Source organism: Amblyraja radiata, chromosome 9 (assembly GCF_010909765.2).
Source record: "Amblyraja radiata isolate CabotCenter1 chromosome 9, sAmbRad1.1.pri, whole genome shotgun sequence".
In the NCBI taxonomy this organism is placed as follows: Eukaryota; Metazoa; Chordata; class Chondrichthyes; order Rajiformes; family Rajidae; genus Amblyraja; species Amblyraja radiata.
In genome coordinates this window covers 52886678-52910909 of record NC_045964.1, presented here as the reverse complement: position 1 = coordinate 52910909, position 24232 = coordinate 52886678, and the positions used below count along the sequence as shown (strand labels likewise).

The 24232-nt window shown below is 40.8% G+C and overlaps 1 protein-coding gene across 1 annotated transcript; it reads right to left on the bottom strand.

Annotated features, from left to right (window-relative positions):
• Positions 1–136: 136 nt before the first annotated feature.
• On the bottom strand, positions 137–24131 carry snapc1 (small nuclear RNA activating complex polypeptide 1). Its single transcript, XM_033027437.1, has 10 exons — positions 23872–24131; positions 20306–20469; positions 19351–19510; positions 18682–18822; positions 16169–16276; positions 15378–15533; positions 9069–9134; positions 4686–4748; positions 4200–4290; positions 137–1005 (listed from the first exon to the last, which is right to left on the bottom strand). The coding sequence occupies exons 2-10, from the start codon at positions 20431–20433 to the stop codon at positions 977–979; spliced, it is 942 nt and encodes a 313-aa protein (XP_032883328.1). The 5' UTR covers positions 20434–20469; positions 23872–24131; the 3' UTR covers positions 137–976.
• Between the last annotated feature and the right edge of the window lie 101 nt (positions 24132–24232).

Genomic DNA, 24232 nt, shown 5'->3' with positions numbered 1-24232 from the left:
ACCAACAGCACTGTCTCTTCCTCACTAAACATTCCAGTACAAATTGAACCATAGCTACCAGGGCATTCATTAGGATGTGGGAATTTGCATTCGACGTATCAACAAATACATATCTAAGTATTCACACATCATGAGCTAAAGGTAAATAACAAAATCAATTTTATTATGCACTGCTGGAATAGACAGGCAATTAGTTAAAGTAAAATTCCATGTTTATTTTTCAGAATGTCGACAACTTAATTCACAAGTGATAAAAGCTAATCAATCTGTGCTTGTTATTTCATTGCCAAATTAAGTTGTAAATATTAATGCAAAGCCAAAAAACACACCTTTAGGATTCAGCCTGTGTTGGAGTTTTTGAGAAGATGTGTAATAGGAACAGGCTTTATTCAGTTCCTATTCAGAGTGAGAATGCATATTTCTATTTTTTAATTGAAATTCTGCACCTATTATTTAATTCAAGGCGAAACTGAGAATACTCATCTGGTGCAGAGGATCCTGAGACACAGTATATAAAGTTTTACTCTAACTTGAGTGGCTCTGACAAGCAAGAGATAGATGTGTTAAAATTGGGATAGGATGGAGAGAGGAGGCAGGGTGCACCATTTCCCCAAACCTACCTACCTTTAACCCGAGCGGCAAAAGCATGGATTTCATGTGCAAGACTTGAAAACAAATCAAGAATCATCTTACAATTCAGTATTTGGATACGATACACATCTTCTTGCCATATACTAACTATAATTTGATTTAGAAAGCCGATAAAGATATTTGTTTGTTTTCAGCACAAATTCTATATAACACTTTAATGTGCAACTTAGATCCAAACCACCAGTACTGATGGGATTGCTGTTTTAAACCACTCAGTTACGAAAGTGTTTTCCTCCAGACTGCTCCGCAGAAGTTGCTGAAACTGTAGCGGTTACTGTATTAGCTCTGGTCATTCGACATGCATTATTCAACACTATCTTCAATGTTATCGCCTTCGCTTGGATAGTGCAGTATCTAGAAACAAACAAAATTTTAGCATCACTCTTTGCAATCCAAAGCACAACAAATAATCTACTTATTAGAGAACATCCATTAAATGGGAAGTGTTGAAAAGGGGGATGGTAAGACCACAGATAACAAAGAATAGCAATGGTTTGATGGGGAAAAGAAGCACATCAGCTATAGGAAACTACCCAATCTCATTCAATTTGCTGTTGCTGTGCAATCAAAGACCTATTTAGTAAATGCTAAAGGCCAAGCACATTTCACCTGGTATCGCACAATGTTGAAGGTTGAATTTTCCAATTTCATGTCACCCATCTATCAGTTCCTGTCCCATCGCTTCTCTGCACTTCCTCTATATAGGCCATTTTTATCTTCCCCCAACCTCGTCCTAATACATGATCTCCACCCAAAACATCAACACGTTCCTTTTGCCCCCACAGAAGCTGCTTGAGCTACTGAATTCTTCCAGTTTATTTTTTGCTTCGGATTTGATTCCAGCATCAGCAGTCTTTTGTGTCCCCACTCCAAAACATTCTATCACCTCAAGGAAAACAAACCTAGCTAAACTTTTGCCCCTTTCCAAGTAACGTCCTGGTGGATCTCCTCTGAACTCTCCCCACTGCATTCACATTCTTCCCATTGTGTAGCGACGACAACTGCACAATATTCTAGCTGTGACCATACACAAGTTTTATAAAGGTGGTACCATGACATCTGTGTCCTTATTTTCTATGCACTGGCTAATGAAGTTTAGCATCTTGTTTGAAGAAGGGTCTCGACCCAAAACTTCACCCATTCCTTCTCTCCACAGATGCTGCCTGTCCTGCTGACTTACTCCAGCTTTTTGTGTCTATCTTCAGCATCTTGCTTGCCTGCTTCACTGCTTTACCTACACTGCTACCTTTAGGGATCTATGGACTTGTACATCAAACTTCATCTGTTCCTCAATATTCACTTGGGCCCCACCATTCATAGTGTATATATTATCCTTGTGCATCACCTTGCACTTATTGGGATTAAAATTCCAACTGCCATAACTAAATTTACCAGCCAATCAATATTTAAAAATGTTATGCATACCATCACTTTAAACTCACTTTCTCCGGTATAAATGAAACATGGGAAGTAGCCAGAAAATTAATTCACTTTGAATACATTGGAAAAAACCATGATACTAAGTAAATAAATAGATACAAGAGTGCAGATAATGTAATCAGCAGCAAATACTGGTTCTCCTGCTCCTTGTCTTCTTCCCACTTAATATTCAAAATATTTATTTGAGTCTGAATTATCAGTGGCATACTGAGCCTGCTCGTCCTAGTTTCCAGGGCAACCGTGCAATATTCTTCCACTGCATTGTATCAAATAATATAGATTTGATGGAATCTTCAATGACCATGACTGTACACAATTCTGACCATACAATTCTGATAAGCTAGAAAGGATTTCACAAATATACAAGGTTTAAAAACCAAATCTCAAAGTGTTGCACTCTGTTGATTAAAATATTGAACTCTCTTCGAGCAGCATGCCAAGATTGAGATCAGGATGCAATTTCTATCAACGTTGTAAATTGCCGTCACTATCAATTTACCACCAGAGGATTAAAGGGAAGAGATTAGCAGGTGACATTACATTTTCGTTTAGGTCAGTGTATAGTTTGGACATGAACTGTTCAATCAGAAACCATTCAAGTTTTAAAATTGATTTTTAATAGAAAAGATGGGGCAAATGGCAGGGAATAGAGTCAACTGATCTGCTCTGTGAAATGCTATCAATCTTTCTGGGAGCCACTTTAGAATGAAAAGTTAAGAGAAAACTGCAGTATTTTATGTTATTCAATAATGTACAGGATTTTAAAATGTTACATTCAAGGTAAATTCATCGCAATTCAATAAACAACTATCAATGTAAAAACTTTCCAAAACATTTAGTGGAATATTTTCTAATAAGTTGGCCTGTTTTTCCCCCAAAAGTTATTGAAATGCAAAAGGCATTTGAACTGATATGGATAGGAAGAGCAAGAGAAGCTATTGGCCAAATGTAGTAAAATGGGACCAGCCCAGTATGTAACCTGGTCAGCAAGGACAAGGTGGACTGAAGAGCCTCAGTCTAATTAGTCTTTGACACTAAATGGAATTTTGTCACTTCCCAGGAAGCAACTAAGAGCATAAAATATCATTAAACCTTTTTACTATTTGTGAGTTCATTTCAAATTAATCACCATATCACATTAGCTAGGATGAATAAGATATTAAAATAATTACAAATATAAACATCCTTGATCATTTATTTTCAGTGTCCAATGTGCCCGTAAGGGTGAAGTTCAACACAGCGGGACCCAAAGTGAATAAACAAAACTGAAACCTTATAAAAACAAAGCATGCTAATGGGCAGGTACATAAAATTGCTGGAGAAACTCAGCGGGTGCAGCAGCATCTATGGAGCGAAGGAAATAGGCGACGTTTTGGGCCAAAACCCTTCTTCAGACTGATGGCCAAATGTAGTAAAATGGGCAATAATGTTTCCTTCTCTACCTTACATGACTTATGGCAGTCAACAACAGACATGGCTTAAGAACTCTAAGTGCCCACGGGACCGCATCTGAGGGCAGTCCAACCAAAACTCATTGAGCATATACTAGCTTCTTAGTGCCCGCTTGCTTTGAACCACTCATCTTTTCAGGGCATCATTTTAGTTGCAAGAAAAAAAAAATCACCAACCATAGGAACAGATCAATTCTAAAATTATAGTGGCATCTCTGATCGGACACTGAACACACCTGAGCAATTACAAATGCCTGTGAAGCCATGTGTCCCAAACATTATGATGCCCTAAAATGGTGAAACCAAAATGTATAAAAATGGCCTTTATTAAAATCTGAAATGTGCACTTTAACCACATGTGATTTTTTCTATTAGAAATCTCAAATTGTGGAGTACAGAGGCAAATAAATGAATGATGGATCTTTGTCCCAAACATTATGGAGGGCACTGGATATTACAACTGAGGTCACTACAATTGCAGAGCAGTACTGAAAAGAATGTATACTCTGCAACACTATGGATAGGACAGGTTTAGAGGGATATGGGCCAAATGCAGATCAGTGGTACTAGTGTAGATGGGACATGTTGGTTGGTGTTGGCAAATTCACGCTGTATGACTCTATGACAACACACATATTCAAATACTTTGAAAATTACCTTTCTTGTTGGCATGAACTTTTGGGGATTTCTTCCCTTTCGTGCAGTCAGGCACTGTTTTTACTTGCCGGTGCCGCCTGGATCTGGATACCTTTATGCAAAATATTATTTTCAAACAATTAATAACTTTGTTTGTATCACATGAACCAACAACATGACGGGGGTTTTTTTTTTTTTAACATTTCTGTACCAAGACATTAAATCCAGACAATTTGTACCTCATATGAAGAAGCAAAATTCTAAACAAAATTAATTACCCAAGATCCTTAATAAGAAATGTGACTTTAGAAGGAAATATATTCTAATACTGATTTCTCAAATCAATCTCAAGTCTTCTTAGGTGAACTCTATATCATGACTGTACCAAGAATACACCATCAGTTTTTCATCCAGTAAAGTTAAATATTTATATTTGCAATTACAAAGCAAATATTACTAAATAAGAGATAAATAAGTAGGTAATGAAAATGATTCTGGCGCACAGACCTTGATTGCGGAATTATACGATTTTGACTTTATCTCTGCTAAGGTCTGTGCACGTTTGAAACCCTGTTTGAGAAACAAAAATCACTTTAATTAATCATTGTACATGGAGAATGCATATTACAGCAAGCTAATATTGCTAGTTAGTTTCTATTCATCAATACCATATTCGTCTATGATGTACATACATCTGTTAAAACGACTAAAATGCATCACACTAGACATGCGCACTTGCAACAATGCTAAAGTTAATACATTTCCACCATTCTAATGCTAATGGCAGTAAAGAGACAATTGTCCACTGATATCAGAAGAGTGCATTTTCCTTCTGTTATAAATCCTTCCATTATAAATAGTATTAAAAGTACTATTATTTTCATATCCCCTTCAAAGAAAATATATCACTGTATGCCACACAGATTTAGTCAATAATACTTACTGCAGCTACATGCACATTATGTGAACAAAGAGCAAGAACAGGCAATTTAGCCCCTCATGTCTGCTCTGCCATTTATTAAGATTGGCAGATCTGCTGGTCTGACTAACCTCAAACCTGCATTCCCCCCCCCCCCCCCTATTTTGTTCATATAAAGCTGTTGTTGTACAGGTGATTTACGTAACACCCAGTACTTCAGTCAACAGATCAATCATCCTTTGTAAAAAGGAATATACTGATTTGCTGTAGGTCACACCACACTGACACTATTCTAGTAAAAACACACAAAAAACCCAACAGATTTGCAGCAGTTACTTTATTCAGATATGGAAATGTACCCAATGTATTGAACAACCTTGCTCTTTTTCACCAAACACAATTTGCAACAAGGTCTTGGCTTCAACTATCACCTTACAGTACTAAACATGTAATATAAAATGTAAGCAAACAATATGGCCAATCAATGAACGGATGCTGCAATGATGTGCAAGGGAGCGGTAGAGTGACTCAAGTGATCAGAGGAACATGGACTGGTTGGTGAAGAACTGCATCCACCAGAGGCATATTCTGCGCATTGATTCGAGGAACCATGTACACCCACCCATCATCCCAGCATGCTCCATTTGGAGCTGTGAGGTAGCAGCACTAACCACTGCCATAGCAATTTACAGCAACCAATTAAACTGTGCATCTTTGGTATGGAAAAGAGAGGGGGTAGTGGAGCACCCAGAGGAAATCCATCCAGTCACAGGGAAAATGTGCAAACTCCACACAGATACCACCCAAGGTCAGGACTGAACCAGGTGCCAGACACAGTGAGTCCGTGGTTATTGTCAGCCCTTGGTTTATATATCAGGCACTGATAATGGTAAATAAAATAACACTTACAACATGAAAGCAACTAACATTTTTAATTCTAAACTGCCATAGTATCTGAAGCACAATATAAAAACAATTTCAATAGCACTAAAGGTTCAAAAGAAAAGCTCCAGAACCAGTTTTTAAAGACATTTGCAATGTAAATGAACAGCGAGTCTGGGGCAGTCAATACTGCAGTGAGTGTTCATGGTCTAGAAACTGGTCATTTGTTTTTAGATTTACTGTAGGCAAGAAAGAAATTAGCAAGCAGAAAGAGATGTAGCATTTATGACTCAAGGAATTCCCTGCACTCAACTGTTGCAAATTTATACTAAACTTTTGTCTCCACATTTATCAAGTGTCCAAAGTATCAATGAATCATTTGCTGTCATGTACCAATTATGAAAATACAGATTAGATAAACAAATTCATTTATTATCTTGTTCTTCCACCTTACATCGTCTGCTAAGGCAAAAATGGTCAATACTTTTGAAGAACAGAATTTATATGCAAAATGGGAAGGGAGACGGAGACACCTCAACATAGATGGTTGGTGAAGAATGTGTAGGGGGTTCAGCTGCTCACTGACAACTGTCTTAGAATTCTTAGAATGAAGAACAGTGCAGCACAGGAAGCCCTTCGGCCCGCAATACCTGTACTGAACACAATGCCACATCCCTTCACAACTAATCCCTTCTGCCAATACATGATCCATGTCCCTCTAACCTCTGCACATTCAGGAGCTTATTTAAATGTCTCTTAAATATCACTATCGCATCTGCTTCCAATATCACCCGAGTACGGCACCCACAACCGTTAAAAAATTATCCCACACATCTCTTTAAAATATTCTCCCTATGTCCTCAAGCATTTAACATTTCCACACTGGAAAAAAGATTCCTTATCTATGCCTCTCAATTTTATGAACCTCTATCAGATCTCTCCCCAGCTTCTGATCTTCCAAAGAAAATAATCCAAATTTGTCCAACATCTCCTTATAACTAATATCCTCTAATCCAGGCAGCATCATTGTGAACCTCTTCTGCACTCTCGAAAGCATCCACATCCTTCCTGTAACGGGGCAACCAAAATTGCACACACTACTCCAAATGCTGCTTAATCAAAGTTTTATAAAGTTGCAACATTACATCTTGACTCTTCTACACAATGTCCCGACAGATGAAGGCGAGCATACCATAATTCTCCTTTACCACATTATCTACTTGCGTGGCTACTTTCAGAGAGTCAAGGACTTCCCGATCCATGGATCCCTCTATACTTCAATAGAGGTCCTGTTTACTTTCCCCTAACATTTGACATCGCAAAGTGCAACACCTCACACATGCCATAGTCCACCATTTCTCTGCCCACAAACTATTTCCTATTGTATCATTTGACAGCCTTCTTCATTGTCCAGAACTCCACCAATTTGAATGTCAATTTTGTGTGTTCAGAGATATTGAGTTCATCCAGAGTCCGGAATGGAAGAGAGTTTATCAATGACAGAGAAAGTCACTACCTGCTAGAATAATGTTTCAAACAACTTCTCAATGTGATTCTGTCCTTGATGCAAGTAAATCCCATTTACTCTTGATCAAAACTCCATGTCAACTTAATAAACAAGTCCTCGAGAACAGGTGTATAGGAAAGAAATGCTGGCCGGGAACAGGTGGCAAGCCAGTTGAACTGCCAAACCTTGGCAGAGTGGAACGAGTTACAACGTCAGAACTCATGGATGAGAAGAACATGCTAGAGGACCTCAGGGATAGTGTATTACTAATTATCTTGACGAAAGAAGATAATATGACCGTAATCACTACGGACAGGCCACTCTGCTGTCTGCTACAGTGACAGTCAGAATTGGTAGCCCAACAATCAAAGGACGTTGGGCAAGTGTAAATATTTATCCATGTGGTTAATATTAATCATATAACACGAATTTTCAACCTTAGTGAAAACTCTCCAAGGCAGATAGGTAAATGGGATTTATACACTTATATGGAGGCAATTTTGGAGTAGTTAAAGCAAATGGAGGGCTAAATAAGAGGCAACAAAATTATGAGGGTTGAGGTTTTCTGCTATAGGAATACACTGCAGCTAGCTGCACGCAATCTATGCTGCGTGCAAAGTCAGAGTTCGACAGTTGCTCAGTTCACCGAGATTGCATGTCGCAGCTTTGTTCAATGGCCAGGGAGGGCAATGGATACTGTGGTTCAGGTCAAAATCCGCAGTTTTTGAGGAATACTAAGACCACATAACTAAACCAAAATTAACACATTGCAACCAACTGATTGATCTTTTCAATTCTGCATCTTAGCTGCTTTGATAATGAGACTATATGATTCAAATTCAAAAACATTAGTTAATAATAAACATTAATCAAAAGCATTAATTAAATAGTAAGCATGATTGGCTTTTCTCACAACTGTCTCTCTTGCTACATCCAATGCAGTATATTCAATATTCATTTAAATTCAGGTTTAATTTCTTTTAATAAATGTCTCAGCGTCTTTCATTTACTCGTGGAACTCAATTTTCATTGAGATTTAAACTCATCCAAAACTCTACATGCCAAGTGCCGAATATGAAGCACAGAACTGACACTAATTTTAGCCCAGGCCAATCCTATATACACTGTTCACTGAAGGTCATGAAAAATCAATCAGCAATATTTTTGCCAAGTAAACAAAGGGGCACTAATTACTATACAAATCAGCTCTGTATCATTGATCTTACAGTAAGGTTAGAAGCCACAACTATAACTAAAAAGCTATTAATGAGTGGCAAAGATGGAATATTTGAAACTCAATTATACAATGAACATTTTTCTAATGCAAAGAATCGAGTAGTTTTAACCAACCTATCCGATTTCCACTTATTCAGCAAAGCAAGGATTTGTGAATAATTTACATTACTACCAAGACAGAGACAATGCAATAATTTGGCATAGCTCCACAGTGCCAGAAATTAATACATTCTAGTCTTGAATTTTCTGATATCATACAAGATCACCCTTTGGTAACAAGAAATCAGAGAAATTCAAAATCTCCATGCAAACACCACAGTTTTCAATTTAGTTGCTCCATTCTCACCTTATCTTCTTCAGGTTCTTCACATTTTGAGACTGGGATTCCTGACTGGTCAGTCAAGTTCATGTTCTGCGATATTTCAAAGAGAAAATAGTTTTATTTGGTTTGGTTAAATCAAAAATAAGAAGTAGTCGTACTGAATGCTGCATTTTGCACAACATATTTTCAGACTGGCAATACTACAGAATCCAAACAATTCCACATTTTTTAAATTTAGAACATAGAACAGTACAGAACGGTAACAGGCCTTGAGACTCATGATGTCTGTGTCAACCATGATGCCAACATTAAACTGATCCATCTATCTGCGCATGGTCCTTATCCCCTTACCCCCTGCTTGTCCAAATGTTGTTATTGTATCAACTTTCACCACCTTCACTGGCAATGCATTCCAAGCATTTACCATTGTGTAAAAAAAAAAACACTCATCATGAATCTCCTTTAAACTTGCCCCCTCTCACCTTAAATCAATGCACTTTAGTATTGAATATTTCAATAGACAATAGACAATAGGTGCAGGAGTAGGCCATTCGGCCCTTCAAGCCAGCACCGCCATTCAATGTGATCATGACTGATCATCCCCAATCAGTACCCCGTTCCTGCCTTCTCCCCATATCCCCTCCGCTATTTTTAAGAGCCCTATCTAGCTCCCTCTTGAAAGCATTTCCACACTGTGAAAGCAAAATTGACTTGTTGCACACTGTACCAGGCGCCAATATCTTTATTTTAATGCAGCAACCAGAACTGCACACAATACTCCAAATATGGCCTGACCAATGTTTTAGATAGAACATGATTTCTCCACTTTTATACTCAACAGATATCATATGCCTTCTTTACTACCTTATCTACTTGTTGTGCAACTTTCAAGAGTCTAGGACTTTCTGCCCAAGATACCTCTGTACATCAATGCTCACATGCACATCTTTACAGGGATCTTATGAACCGCATTAAGGAACAGAAAACTAGAAGAAGAAATTAAACAAAAAAGGAAAGTCCTAACAGGAAGGAAGATTGCCCGGGACCGTTGGAGCGAGTGGAGGAGGGTCAGGGCGGTGAGTACTTAAATCGGGCGCGGGGCTTGTTTTCACAGAGGCCCGGGAACCGTTGGAGACAGTGGAGGAGGGTCAGGGCGGTGAGTACTTAAATCGGGCGCGGGGCTTGTTTTCACAGAGGCCCGGGAACCGTTGGAGACAGTGGAGGAGGGTCAGGGCTTTTACCAAAACCCGTAACGTTCCACACTCCATAGGGAGGGTTCTGGTGGAAGCCGCTGATTGGCGGAAGCAGACTAGAGGAAGCAGCTGATTGGGTGCAACCTCAGGTTAGCATTTCTGCTTTCTGGTTAAAGGTGCAGTGCTTTAGTAAAGGTACAGTGGGCTAAAGGTACAGTGCTTTTTGTTTATATAATAAAGGTGCAGTTTAAAGGGCAAGAGGGAGCAGCTGTTTGTGTTAGATACCTGCTGATTTCTCCCAGCAGTTTCTATTGTATTATACTGGTATCGGATCCAGGGTAAGGCGAGAGAATGACAGTCAGAGCAGTGTACTGTTCTGGATGTCAGATGTGGGAGGTCATGGTGTCGGATGGCCCTCCAGACGTCCACATCTGCACCAGGTGCAGAGAGATGGGGCTCCTAAGGGACCGTATTAGGTTCCTGGAGCAGCAGCTCGATGACCTCTGTCTGGTGAGGGAGAGTGACGAGGTCATAGAGGGGAGTTATAGGGAGGTGGTCACTCCTAAACCACGGGAGAGAGACATGTGGGTCACGCTAAGGAAGGGCAAGGGGCAGAGGCAGGAACGAGGGAGTACTCCAATGTCGGTACACCTTGCAAATAAGTACTCCTGTTTGAGTACGGATGGGGGTGACAGCCTACCCGGGGGTAGCAACAGCGGACGGGCCTCCAGCACAGAGACTGGCCCTGTTGCTCCGAAAGGTAGGGAAAAAAAGAAGAGGGCAATTGTAATTGGGGACTCTATTGTTAGGGGGTCGGATAGGCGTTTCTGTGGACGCAGTCGGGAGACTAGGATGGTGGTCTGCCTCCCTGGTGCCAAGGTCTCGGACGTGTCTCAACGCATCCAAGATATCCTGAAATCAGAGGGAGAGGAGCCTGAGGTCGTGGTACATATTGGTACAAATGACATAGGTAAAAAAAGTGAAGAGGTCCTGAAGGGAGGATTTAGGGAGTTGGGAGGAGGGTTAAGGAAAAGGACCAAAAAGGTAACAATCTCAGGATTACTGCCTGTACCACGCGACAGTGAGAGTAGGAATGGAGCGAGGTGGAGGATAAATGCGTGGCTGAAAGACTGGTGCAGAGGGCAGGGATTCAAGTTTCTGGATCATTGGGACTTCTTTTGGGGAAGGTGGGACCTGTACAGAAAGGATGGGTTGCACTTGAACCCGAGGGGGACCAATATCCTGGCGGGGAAATTTGCAAAGGTCACTGGGGAGACTTTAAACTAGAATGGTTGGGGCGAGGGACTCAAATAGAGAAAGCTAGTAGACAGAATGGGAGGCAGGAAGCAGAAAAGGGAAGCACTCGGACACAAGAGGAGAAAGAAAAAAAAGGAAATAAACAGAGAAGAAGAGACGGGGGGTTTCTTAAATGTGCATATTTTAATGCTAGGAGCATTGTAAGAAAGGTGGATGAGCTTAGAGTCTGGATAGACACCTGGAAGTATGATGTTGTGGCGATCAGTGAAACATGGTTGCAGGAGGGCTGTGATTGGAAACTAAATATTCCAGGATTTCGTTGCTTCAGGTGTGATAGAATTGGAGGGGCAAGAGGTGGAGGTGTTGCATTGCTAGTCAGGGAAGATATTACAGCAGTGCTTTGGCAGGATAGATTGGAGGGCTCATCTAGGGAGGCTATTTGGGTGGAACTGAGAAGTGGGAAAGGTGTAGCAACACTTATATGGGTGTATTATAGACCGCCAAATGGGGAACGAGAATTGGAAGAGCAAATATGTAAGGAGATAGCAGATATTAGTAGTAAGCACAAGGTAGTGATTGTGGGAGATTTCAACTTTCCACACATAGACTGGGAAACACATTCTGTAAATGGGCTGGATGGTTTGGAGTTTGTAAAATGTGTGCAGGATAGTTTTTTGCAGCAATACATAGAGGTACCTACTAGAGGAGGGGCAGAGCTGGACCTCCTGTTAGGAAATGAGACGGGACAGGTGGCGGAGGTATGCGTTGGGGAGCACTTCGGGTCCAATGATCACAATACCATTAGTTTCAATATAATTATGGAGAAGGTCAGAACTGGACCTAGGGTTGAGATTTTTGATTGGAGAAAGGCTAACTTTGATGAGATGCGAGATGATTTAAAAGGAGTGGACTGGGACATTTTGTTTTATGGGAAAGATGTAGAAGAGAAATGGTGGACATTTAAAGGGGAAATTTTAAGAGCACAGAATCTTTATGTTCCTGTTCGGTTGAAAGGAAACAGTAAAAATTGGAAAGAGCCCTGGTTTTCAAGGGAAATTGGACATCTTGTTCGAAAAAAGAGGGAGTTCTACAATAATTATAGGCAGCATGAAGTAAATGAGGTGCTTGTGGAGTATAAGGAATGTAAAAAGAATCTTAAGAAAGAAATTAGAAAAGCTAAAAGAAGATATGAGGTTGCTTTGGCAAGTAAGGTGAAAGTAAATCCAAAGGGTTTCTACAGCTATATTAATAGCAAATGGATGACGAGGGATAAAATTGGTCCATTGGAGAAACAGAGTGGGCAGCTATCCGCAGAGCCAAAAGAGATGGGGGAGATATTGAACTATTTCTTTTCTTCGGTATTCACCAAGGAGAAGGATATTGAATTATGTGAGGTAAGGGAAACGAGTAGAGTAGTTATGGATACTATGAGTTTCAAAGTAAAAGAAGTACTGACACTTTTGAAAAATATAAAAGTGGATAAGTCTCCAGGTCCTGACAGGATATTCCCTAGGACATTGAGGGAAGTTAGTGTAGAAATAGCCGGGGCTATGACAGAAATATTTCAAATGTCATTAGAAACGGGAATAGTCCCCGAGGATTGGCGTACTGCGCATGTTGTTCCATTGTTTAAAAAGGGTTCTAAGAGTAAACCTAGCAATTATAGACCTGTTAGTTTGACTTCAGTGGTGGGCAAATTAATGGAAAAGATACTTAGAGATAATATATATAAGCATCTGGATAAACAAGGTCTGATTAGGAACAGTCAACATGGATTTGTGCCTGGAAGGTCATGTTTGACTAATCTTCTTGAATTTTTTGAAGAGGTTACTAGGGAAATTGATTAGGGTAAAGCAGTGGATGTTGTCTATATGGACTTTAGTAAGGCCTTTGACAAGGTTCCTCATGGAAGGTTGGTTAAGAAGGTTAAACTGTTGGGTATAAATGCAGGAATAGCAAGATGGATTCAGCAGTGGCTGAATGGGAGAAGCCAGAGGGTAATGGTGGATGGCTGTTTGTCGGGTTGGAGGCAGGTGACTAGTGGGGTGCCTCAGGGATCTGTGTTGGGTCCTTTGTTGTTTGTCATGTACATCAATGATCTGGATGAAGGGGTGGTAAATTGGATTAGTAAGTATGCAGATGATACCAAGATAGGGGGTGTTGTGGATAATGAAGAGGATTTCCAAAGTCTACAGAGTGATTTAGGCCATTTGGAAAAATGGGCTGAAAGATGGCAGATGGAGTTTAATGCTGATAAATGTGAGGTGTTACACCTTGGCAGGACAAATCAAAATAGGACGTACATGATAAATGGTAGGGAATTGAAGAATACAGTTGAACAGAGGGATCTGGGAATAACCGTGCATAGTTCCTTGAAGGTGGAATCTCATATAGATAGGGTGGTAAAGAAAGCTTTTGGTATGCTAGCCTTTATAAATCAGAGCATTGAGTATAGAAGCTGGGATGTAATGTTAAAATTGTACAAGGCATTGGTGAGACCAAATCTGGAGTATGGTGTACAATTTTGGTCGCCCAATTATAGGAAGGATGTCAACAAAATAGAGAGAGTACAGAGGAGATTTACTAGAATGTTGCCTGGGTTTCAACAACTAAGTTACAGAGATAGGTTGAATAAGTTAGGTCTTTATTCTCTGGAGCGCAGAAGGTTAAGGGGGGACTTGATAGAGGTCTTTAAAATGATGAGAGGGATAGACAGAGTTGATGTGATCAAGCTTTTCCCTTTGAGAATAGGGAAGATTCAAACAAGAGGACATGACTTCAGAATTAAGGGACAGAAGTTTAGGGGTAACATGAGGGGGAACTTCTTTACTCAGAGAGTGGTAGCGGTGTGGAATGAGCTTCCAGTGGAAGTGGTGGCGGCAGGTTCGTTGGTATCATTTAAAAATAAATTGGATAGGCATATGGATGAGAAGGGAATGGAGGGTTATGGTATGAGTGCAGGCAGGTGGGACTAAGGGAAAAAAGTTGTTCGGCACGGACTTGTAGGGCCGAGATGGCCTGTTTCCGTGCTGTAATTGTTATATGGTTATATGGTTATATAGCAAAAAATGTAGGAGCCGCCGCACAGAGTGAGAAAGAGGTTAAAATCAAAAAAAGTGGTGGGTTTCATGAACAGACAAAGCACAAGTGCAAAGTCATAATAAATGTTTACAAGACATAGGTTTGACCATAACTAGAATATTGTGTACAGTTCTCTGTATCATACTTTAGGAAAAATGTGAAGTACTTAGAAATTGCAGAATCAGCTTATCAGAATGGTTCCAGGAATAAAGGACCTTATGTGTATGAATTAACAAGAAAAATTGGTTGCTCTCTTTTAAACAAAGAAGGTTGAGAAGAGATATTCAAAACCATGCGGGGTTTTGGCACGGTAGAGAAAAGATCTCTTGCTGGAAAGGTCAACATATCAGATGATCAATAAAAACTCTCAAAAGGCATAAAAATTGTTGTTTATTTCAAATTGGAATGCACTGAGAAGTGAAAGAGGATTCAACTATAGCATTCAAAAAGTGCTGAATGAATTTGTGAAATAAAAATGTTTCTAAAGCCTCAGGGAGAGTGGGGAAGGGGTGGGAGGAGAGAACGACAAGCTTAATTGCTCTAGTTCAGACATGACAATGACTCATTTGGTCAGCCAGATGAACAGTTTCTGTGCTGTAGCATTTATCTCTCTGTGATTCAGGTGGGAGCATAGATATAAAGAATTATTCTGTATTCTCACTTCATACGCCAAGGATACAAAGAAGTCGCCTATGAACATCGACCTCTGCTTTTGTTGTACCTTGTTCAATTCTAAACAGTTTTAATGTACCTTGTACTGAAAAAAGTATCATACTGCATACAATTGCACAAATAATTTTACCTTATTCTCTTGCCACTGTTGAAAATTCACTGCAATATTCTTCAAATCAGACACAAAGTTCCCTCGAATTAAACTTAGTGCTTTGTCCAGCTGTGTTTTGTTTGCAGAGATCGTATGCTTCATGGCTTGATAGTGTTCATGTACATTTGTTAATTCCTTTAACAGAAACAAGGGGAAAAATAAATTATTTCTATGTCATTGTTCAGAAGATTAAAAAAATTCCCTTCCCTGTCCAGGGAAAAATGTCATTGTGTTCCTTCTCTCAACAACTGTCCACATTTCTCATTGCAATGAAAACTACAGATCACTTGCATCCATAATGACATTATGTTAACTAACTTACAAACATCCCCGCCCCCAACCCCACCTGGACTTACGTCTGTTTCTCCCCTACCTTCTTCCTCCAATATTCCGCCCTCTGGCTTTGCAAGTCCTACCTCTTCTATCCTTATCTCACACCATTTGCCTTTTCATCTCTGGCCTTTGTCCAACCATCTGCCTATCAAAAATCCCGCTCACCTGTATCCAACTATCACTCATCAGGCTATGTCTCCCTTCCAGCTTTCTCCCCCCCCCAGCACTACCACCACATTCAGTATGAAAAAGGGTCCCAACCTGAAAGTTCACCTATCCATGTTCTCCTCTCCTGAGATGCTGCCTGCCCCACTGAGTTACTCCAACACCTTGTGTCATTTTTTGTAATCCGGCATCTGCAATTATTGCCTTGTATTTTTTTTTTACAAACTGTAATCTCCAGTTTCAGCCCAAATCATTCCCCATTAAGGTCATACCTCCAAAGCCTCGGCATTAATGAGTTCAGATATCAGATTAGACTTTTCCCGTAAATTCTCATTCACATCTTCATTGGGAATTTTTTTTCTCTTTCGATTGTAAATGAGCTGAAAAATAGGAATGAAAAGCAATTTCTCAGCATTTCTCCCCCAAGGAGTATTTTAAAATTATCTTACCTAGTTGTATACTGGTGTATTATTATCCAGTTTGAGAAAAGAACCAGTGAAAGAAGATAAAGATCAGCAGCAATAACCAGAACCTGATAAGTATATGAAGACTTACTATTCCTAGACCGAATTCCTCAATAAAGTATTGTATGCAACCACACCCTTCCTGTAGTGTGGCACTGGTGAGCAAAGATCGGAGAAGGCTAAGATCCAATGGACTGACTGTAGTACGCAACGGAGCGGAACCTCCGCCATTTTGGGAATACGACTCCTACTTCCGTTAAGCCTCTCGCAGTTTAATTCGCGTCAGTCCATTGGATTTTGCAAGAGTGATCGATCTTAGCCTTCTATGATCTTTGGTTTAATCAGTGTTATGGGGGGACAGTATGTGTGTGATATCGCTCATCTACAAAATTCATAATTTTGTTAATTTTCTTTTTAAATGTTTTTCTCCCTGCCAGAGGTGCTGCTTGTCCCATTGAGTTACACCAGCATTTTGTGTCTAGCACATTAGTTCATCCGTCTACCAATCTAATAGGCACTCGGGTGCGTATGATACATCTCAGCTGTTGCTCTAATGAATGAGAAGCAATTTAACCCAAACGCTTCAAGTATTGCAAGAACTAAACAACTTAAACCCTTTAACTCCACTAATTCTGGACAAAACAAAAACGGTCGCTCTATGGTGTCGATATTCCTCGCTGTGTTGGGGCAATATTGGGGTGAAGAGAAAATCCTCATCAGGAAATTCATTGTTTTGCCCAGTGATCTGATACGATCAGACGAGCGAATGATTGTAACCTTTTAGGGGATACTATCCTTTGTTCGTCTGAAGAAGGGTCTCGACCGAAACGTCACCCATTCCTTCTCTCCAGAGATGCTGCCTGTCCCGCAGAGTTACTTCAGCTTTTTGTGTCTTATCGACGAACATTTGTTTGACGGTACCCCGTGCATCAATACACGCTCCCCCCTTTCTAGCCAGTAATAAGAACTCTCCCTGTGACTGCGCCCATGAGTTTTCCGTTTTGGTTGCATTTTATAATTGATATATTGTGAATTCTAATTCAGAATCCACACATTCTCGCATACAGCAGAACCATATCACAAATAAACGTCCAACCCTTGCCAATTGTAGCTCTCCTCTTCACTGCAAAAAGTGAGATATGATTCCCATTGCAGCAGTCACATCACAGGTGGGAAACCTGAAGAGAGGTCATGTCGCCTACATTGGCGATTCGAGCAATTTATAGCAGAACAGCACGCTATGCTTGTAGATGTGGATGCCATGATGGAAGCCGATTCCCAAGATGGCACTAAAATTACCCATGACCTACTACGGCTTTTTCGCCGAGTGGACCATCTTGCTCTTGCTCTAGTATCTCTGTGGGTGAGGTTGCAGATTCACCAAGATGTTGCCTGGATGAAGCACATCAGTTCTGAAGAGAGAACTGGATTTGCTGAGTTTGTTTTAACGACACTGAAGAATAGGTTGAAGTGCAGAACTTGATTGAGGTGCACAAAATGATATGGGACATGAAGTTAGAAATAAACTATTTCTTGGTACATTCTTCTTGGCACATGCATAGGAAAAGCTTAGAGGGATATGAGCCAAACGCAGGGAGGTGGGACTAGTACAGATCGGGCATCCTAGTCAGCATGGGCAAGTTGGGCCGAAGGGCCTGATCTGTGCTGTATTATTCTAACCTTTAATGAGGTATCTATATATGAAGGGTTGAGGTTTAAAGATAATGCAACGTGAGTTTAGAGAGGATGAAGATTTTTTTTCCTCCAAGAGGATGTTTGAAATCTGGAAATCTGCTTGAAGTGGGAGTCAAGTATTCGTACAAATTTAAGAAGCATTTGGATAAGTTACCGCAAAGACGACAAAAGCCAATTGCTGGATAATGGGAATAGTATCGGTACCAGCTTGTACAGAATTGTCTGAGGGTCTATTTCCCTGCTGTATGCCTCTATGATTCTATGAGGTCGATGAGCTTGATGTTTCCATTAAAACAGATAGGAGTTTGCTGCCTTTCTTTAAATCCTGATACAATACCTCTTAGTAGCCAAGGATGTAGTCCTGATATCTGAATCTTTCTCATCTCACCTTTAGAATTATATTAATCTACATTTCCTCAATTTATTTTGCACTCTCTTTCTTTTCTCTTTGCAACAACTGATGTACTTGTATGTGCATTGATTGTACTCACATATAGTATGATTTTCCGAGAACACTCAAAAACAAGACCTGTTCAATGTGTCTCTGTACAAATGACAATAATAAACCAATACCAATTTGCAGAGTTCAAACTCTGATAAACAATAGACCCTTAACTGGTACCTACCAATGCTGGCATTGCTGTGAAATGGAAGGCTTTGTCATTTAGAAGTTTGTTCAGAATATAAACAGCATCAAAATGTTCTGCATTCACCATTTCCTCTTGGCAACTGAGCACCTCATCCCAATTCTTCAGTGCTATCCTTATCTGTTAAAAAAAACAATCCCAAGTGCTCAATATCCAAATGTAATTTAAGGCATTTTGTTCAAACTCCATCATGGCAACAAATTCACGGGAAAAAAGCATTGATCTCCGAATTTCTTACGCATCCCATTCACTATCCCTCGTTTTGATGGTGAGGAGACAAAGGCACATCAATCAGTTTATTTGCAGCAACACACCTATAAAGCGGTTTGAATATATAACATGAATAGAACTTTAAAATGCCCAAAAGGAACACACCAGTATTTAAACTCCGCACAAGCCTTCTCGCATCCCCATTCTTTGAACTGTGTCTACATTCTCTTCTATTCATCCTCTTTGGTTGCCCACCATAGCAATTATTTCCTGCTATGAATAAACTCTTTTCTTTTCTATTAGTATTTATTGGTGACTATTTTATATTTAATGACGAGAATACAAGGCTCTCTCGAGATGGAAATATCTCCACATTGAATAGCTGATAGGGCAATAGATACAAAACTGCATTGACATTAAAGAAAGTGTGGCACATACCTTTTCCTTAGGCTGACAAAGCTGTGTATTGTAGAGCCCATAAAGGAGGTATAAGCCTCCAAATCGGATTTGAAAGCTGTAGGGAGGGAAAAAGTATCGACCTGCCATAGCTAGTGCTTCCTTGGTGAACTTCCTGCTATCAATTTTGCCCATTTTTCCACTGAAAGACACAAATACAATCAGGATGCAACTTATATTCCCAACTATCTTTATGATATTGATAAATTTACAATCATATCCTCAGTGCTTTTAACCATGTCACTTCTATAAATTGTAAAAATTTAAGGCCACAGCATCGAATCGAGTACACCAATAATTTTATCTTGACAACCAGAAAAAGACCAACTGGGTTCCCATTCTCTCTTTCCTGCTGGCCAGCCAATCTTCTACCCATGCTAATTTATTACCTCCCATACCTAAAGCTTTTGATGGAACACCGTATCAATTGCAGGCACAAAATGCTGCAATAACTCAGAGGGTCAGATAGCATCTCTGGAGACAAGGAATGGGTGACAATTTGGGTCATTTAAACCAGCATATTTTCTTTTCTATACATATTATCAAATGCTTTTTACTTGTTCTCTTCTATCCACAGACATGTTAAAACTTCAATTGATCATGCCCGATTTCTCTTTCACAAAGCCAGTCCAGTAATGAAATCTAGACACAAGAAATTGCAGATGCTGGAATCTTAAGTAGAACACAAAGGACTGGGGTAACTCAGTGGGATGCCGCCTAGCCAGTTGAGTTACTCCAGTTGTTACTGTACTACACAGTGTTAAAATGTGCTCAGTAGGAATAGGCACAGACTGGATCAGTCTCATATGCGATGCATTTCATGGCAACATATATTTGCAACTGTCATCGCTTTAGCCATTTGGGCACAACACAGGTGGATAACCAACACCTTTGAAGTGCACACCTTAATAACTGCATTGTATTAAAAAATTCTTACTAAAAGACAGTAGAGAACTTCATGTCTCGCCAGATCGCAGAGAACTCCTCATAGCGCACACTTTCAGTCTGCTGAAAGCGCAGAAGCAACCGCTCAAAATCAGTTTTCAAACCAGCTGTTAATGACATGGTTCCCTTGTTTCTTGTTCTTCAGTCTCAGACACCCTGAAGGCAAATTAAGATTAAAATAAGATAGTTGCAAAAAAGGAAAGAACATCAATAGTTTGTGCACATGCACCTCATTCTCTTTTAAAAGAACATTCCAGTCCACTAAGCTTATCCAGAGTCATTGGGCCATGTAGATCAGGAACGTTCAGTCACAAGCTCTATGCAAAAAGAGCAAGTGTAAATGATAAAATAAAATTATAGTGGGACCATTCAATGGAGAAAGCTGGACATTTAACTCTGGGCTTGTAGCCATGGTTTAAAAAATAACAAAAAGCACCCAACTGCTAGAAGACTGCTTGACCCAGCGTGGCATTAAAATGTATGCAATTTGGATGAATTAGGTTCTTGAATTGAACTGCATAATCCTAGTCATACCTCACCAATGGATCTGTACTACCCCTCCCAGTCAGATCCTTCCTGCACCATCGGAACCTCACTATCAGCGCACACTGCTCTCAGGATGGCTGCTATGGAGAGGAGACGGTTGCCCACCTCTTTGTAGTATGTGGATTTGCAAAGAGAGTCTGGAGAGGTCTACAAGGTCCCTGTCACGGTTTATTCCGAACAGCTGTCACAGAGGACTCTGTGATTTACGGACTGTTCCCATGGACGCATTCAGAGACTGACATCGAGTGCTGCTGGAAGGTCATCAACTCGGTGAAAGATGCTCTTTGCTCTGCCCAAGCGTTGTTCACCACCCAGCGGAGCGAGATGTCCGTCGGGGAATGTTGCCAACTGGCCCGCTGCAGACTGCGGGAGTACATGCTGAGGGACGCACTGAAACTCGGTGGGGGAGGACAACAGTCTAGGTTCCTTCCGCTGCTGGACATGGGGAGCAGGGTGTGGTGGAGACGCCCCTCAAATTAAGGGAAGGGATTCCACGCCAGTGGGCCACATGAGTGGCAAGAGTGGAGGATAAATTTGTGAAATGTGAGCAATGTCTACAGACTGTATTGAATAATTGGTATAGCCTCCATAAATGTCAGATGAATTTTTTTGCACGGCTCATGTATTGTATATATTTATTACCTGAATAAAGTCAACTTTGAAATTAAAAAAAAAAATTGTACTATTGTACCGTGCACAAATGTACTGTTTTTGCACACTATTTCTATTTTTTTACTATCTTGTATAATTTATAATATGTGTGTTGTTGGAGCCTATGTTCTTGCGATGTTGCTGCAAGCAAGATTTTCAGTCTTAGACCTCACCGTTCTTGTGCATATGGCAATAAACTTGACTAGACATGATTTGCAAAATTAAGTAGATGCAGACTATGCACATGCTGCATGCACTTATCAAAATAACTCAGTTCTTCACAATATATCATACCCACTTCAAAATATATGTTATGTTTAACATATTCTCTAATCTCTTGGAGAAATATTATTACGTGATGGGACTTCAGTTAAAATCCCAGTACTATTATTTTCTAATTTAAAAGCTAAAATGAATGCATCTGCTGACTCCAGCAAAAAACTAGAAAATGGAAAGGCTGAACAATCTGATTGAGTTTTTTTGACTAAGTGACCAAAAAGCTCAATGAGGGCAGAGCTGCAGACGTATATTGCTGCAAGGCATTTGTCAAGGGTCTGCATGGTAAGCTGCTCTGGAACTGGATAGAAAATTGGCTTCATGCAAGGAAGCAGAAGGTGATGGGGGACGGTTGTTTTTCAGAGGCCATAAGTGGTGTTTCTCAGGGTTCAGTGCTGTGCCCATTGCTGTTTGTCATTTATAGAAATGATTTGGACAAGGCATGATTAGTAAGTTTGCAGATGACTCTAAAGTAGGTGGTATTGTAAATAGCAAAGATGGTTGTCAAAAATTACAGCAGGAACTTGAACAGTACGGCAGGTGGGCTGAGGGATGGTTGATGGAATTTAATACAGAGAAGTGCGGGGTATTGTATTTTGGGATAACTAACCAGGGAGGACCTACACGGTGAAAGGTAAGGCTCTGGGGAATGTTATAGGGCAGAGGGATTTAGGAATGCAGGTACATAGTTCCTTGAAAGTAGTGTCACAGGTAGATAGTGGTCAAGAAGACTTGGCCATCATCAGTCTGAGTATTGAAGTTAGGAGGACATGTATAAGATATTGATGAGGCCACATTTGTAGTATTGTGTTCAGTTTTGGTCACCCTGTTATATGAAAGATGTTGTTAAGCTGGAAAGATGGAGAGAAGATTTAAGAGGATGTTGCCAGGAATCGAGGGCCTGAGCTATTGGGCGACGTTAAGCAGGCTAGGACTTTATTGCTTGGAGTGCAGAAGGATGAGGGGTGATCTTATAGAGGTATATAAAATTGTGAGAGAAATAGATAAGGCAAATGCACAGTACCTTATTCCAAGAGCCAAGATACAGGAATAGGGCCAATGTTTTTACCCAAAGGGTGGTGGTATATAGAACAAATTGTCAGAGGAGGTAGTTGAGCCAGATACTATCACAATATTAAAAAAACATTTGGAGAGGTAAATGGATAACATAGGTTTAGAATGATATGGGCCTAATGAGGGCAGGTGGGACTAGTGTAGATTAGGCATGTTGGTTTACATGGTCAGTTGGGCCGAAGGGCCTGTTTCCATGCTGTACAACTATGACATTCAATCAATAACTGGATTTATCTGTTCTATAATGTACTGAAATCAACATACCTAATTTTGGAGATAGGACTTGCAATATATCCACCCCCTCCCGCAATCCCATAATTGTTAATGGCTGAAGTATATTTCTCAATTGATACGGAACAATACGACACATCTGCATTTCCAAACAAAATAAAGGTGAACTGCAGAAACTGGAAAAGCTCAGCAAGGTTAATGCTACTAATAGAGGGGGAAAATGAAGTCACAGCAAGTAAGAATCTCTTACTTGACTCGTTTTCAAACCCAACTTCAACAATTCATTTGCGAGAAAGCATTTAGTTGTGGCCTTGAAGTGCCTGCCTTCTCGCCATGTGTTCTTTGCAGAGGGGATCACATCAGGTGAACCTGCAGTCCAAAGACCCTATATCTTATTTTCTGCAGTCTGAAGAAGAGTCTCGACCCGAGGGTCACTCATTCCTTCTCTTCAGCGATGCTGCCTAACCCGCTGAGTTACTCCAGCATTTTGTATCTTGTCTTCGGTGTAAACCACCGCCTGCAGTCCCTTTCTACCCATCCCCGGACCCCGCAGCTACAGCAACACGCAAGCCCGGCAAGGCATGTTGACTTCACATGTGTTCAAGAAGGAACTGCAGATGCTGGAAAATCGAAGGTACACAAAAATGCTGGAGAAACTCAGCGGGTGCAGCAGCATCTATGGAGCGAAGGAAATAGGTAACGTTTCGGGCCATGTTGACTTCACATGTTCACTGACCCCCGCCCCGCCCGCCGCCGCCGCCGCCGCCCAGATATATCTACCTCTAGGAACCGTCTCAGTCCTCGTTGATATCAACACCGCCGCAGGGTCTGCGCTCCCGTCAGGTCAGGGTCGAGAGCCGGACTGGATCGGAGCAGCCAACATCAAAGATGGCCGTCACTACCCGGCTCTCCGCCGGGTTCAGGCTCCCCTGGCAACCGCTGAGCGGAAGTCCCATCCTCCCTCCCTCCCTCCCGCCGGGTTCAGGCTCCCCTGGCAACCGCTGTGCGGAAGGCCCATCCTCCCTCCCTCCCGCCGGGTTCAGGCTCCCCTGGCAACCGCTGTGCGGAAGGCCCATCCTCCCTCCCGCCCGCCCGCCAGGAACCGTGGACGCGCCATCTGCCGGCGTCAAAATAACTCGCA

Excerpts from the sequence above, each read along its gene's own strand:
- snapc1 (XM_033027437.1), bottom strand. The coding sequence starts at position 20,433 with ATGTCATTAACAGCTGGTTTGAAAACTGATTTTGAGCGGTTGCTTCTG. Across the intron at positions 19,511-20,305 it reads AAGTTCTCTACTGTCTTTTA|TGGAAAAATGGGCAAAATTG; the intron begins GTAAGAATTTTT and ends TGTGTCTTTCAG. Across the intron at positions 18,823-19,350 it reads TTTGTCAGCCTAAGGAAAAG|ATAAGGATAGCACTGAAGAA; the intron begins GTATGTGCCACA and ends TTTTTTTAACAG.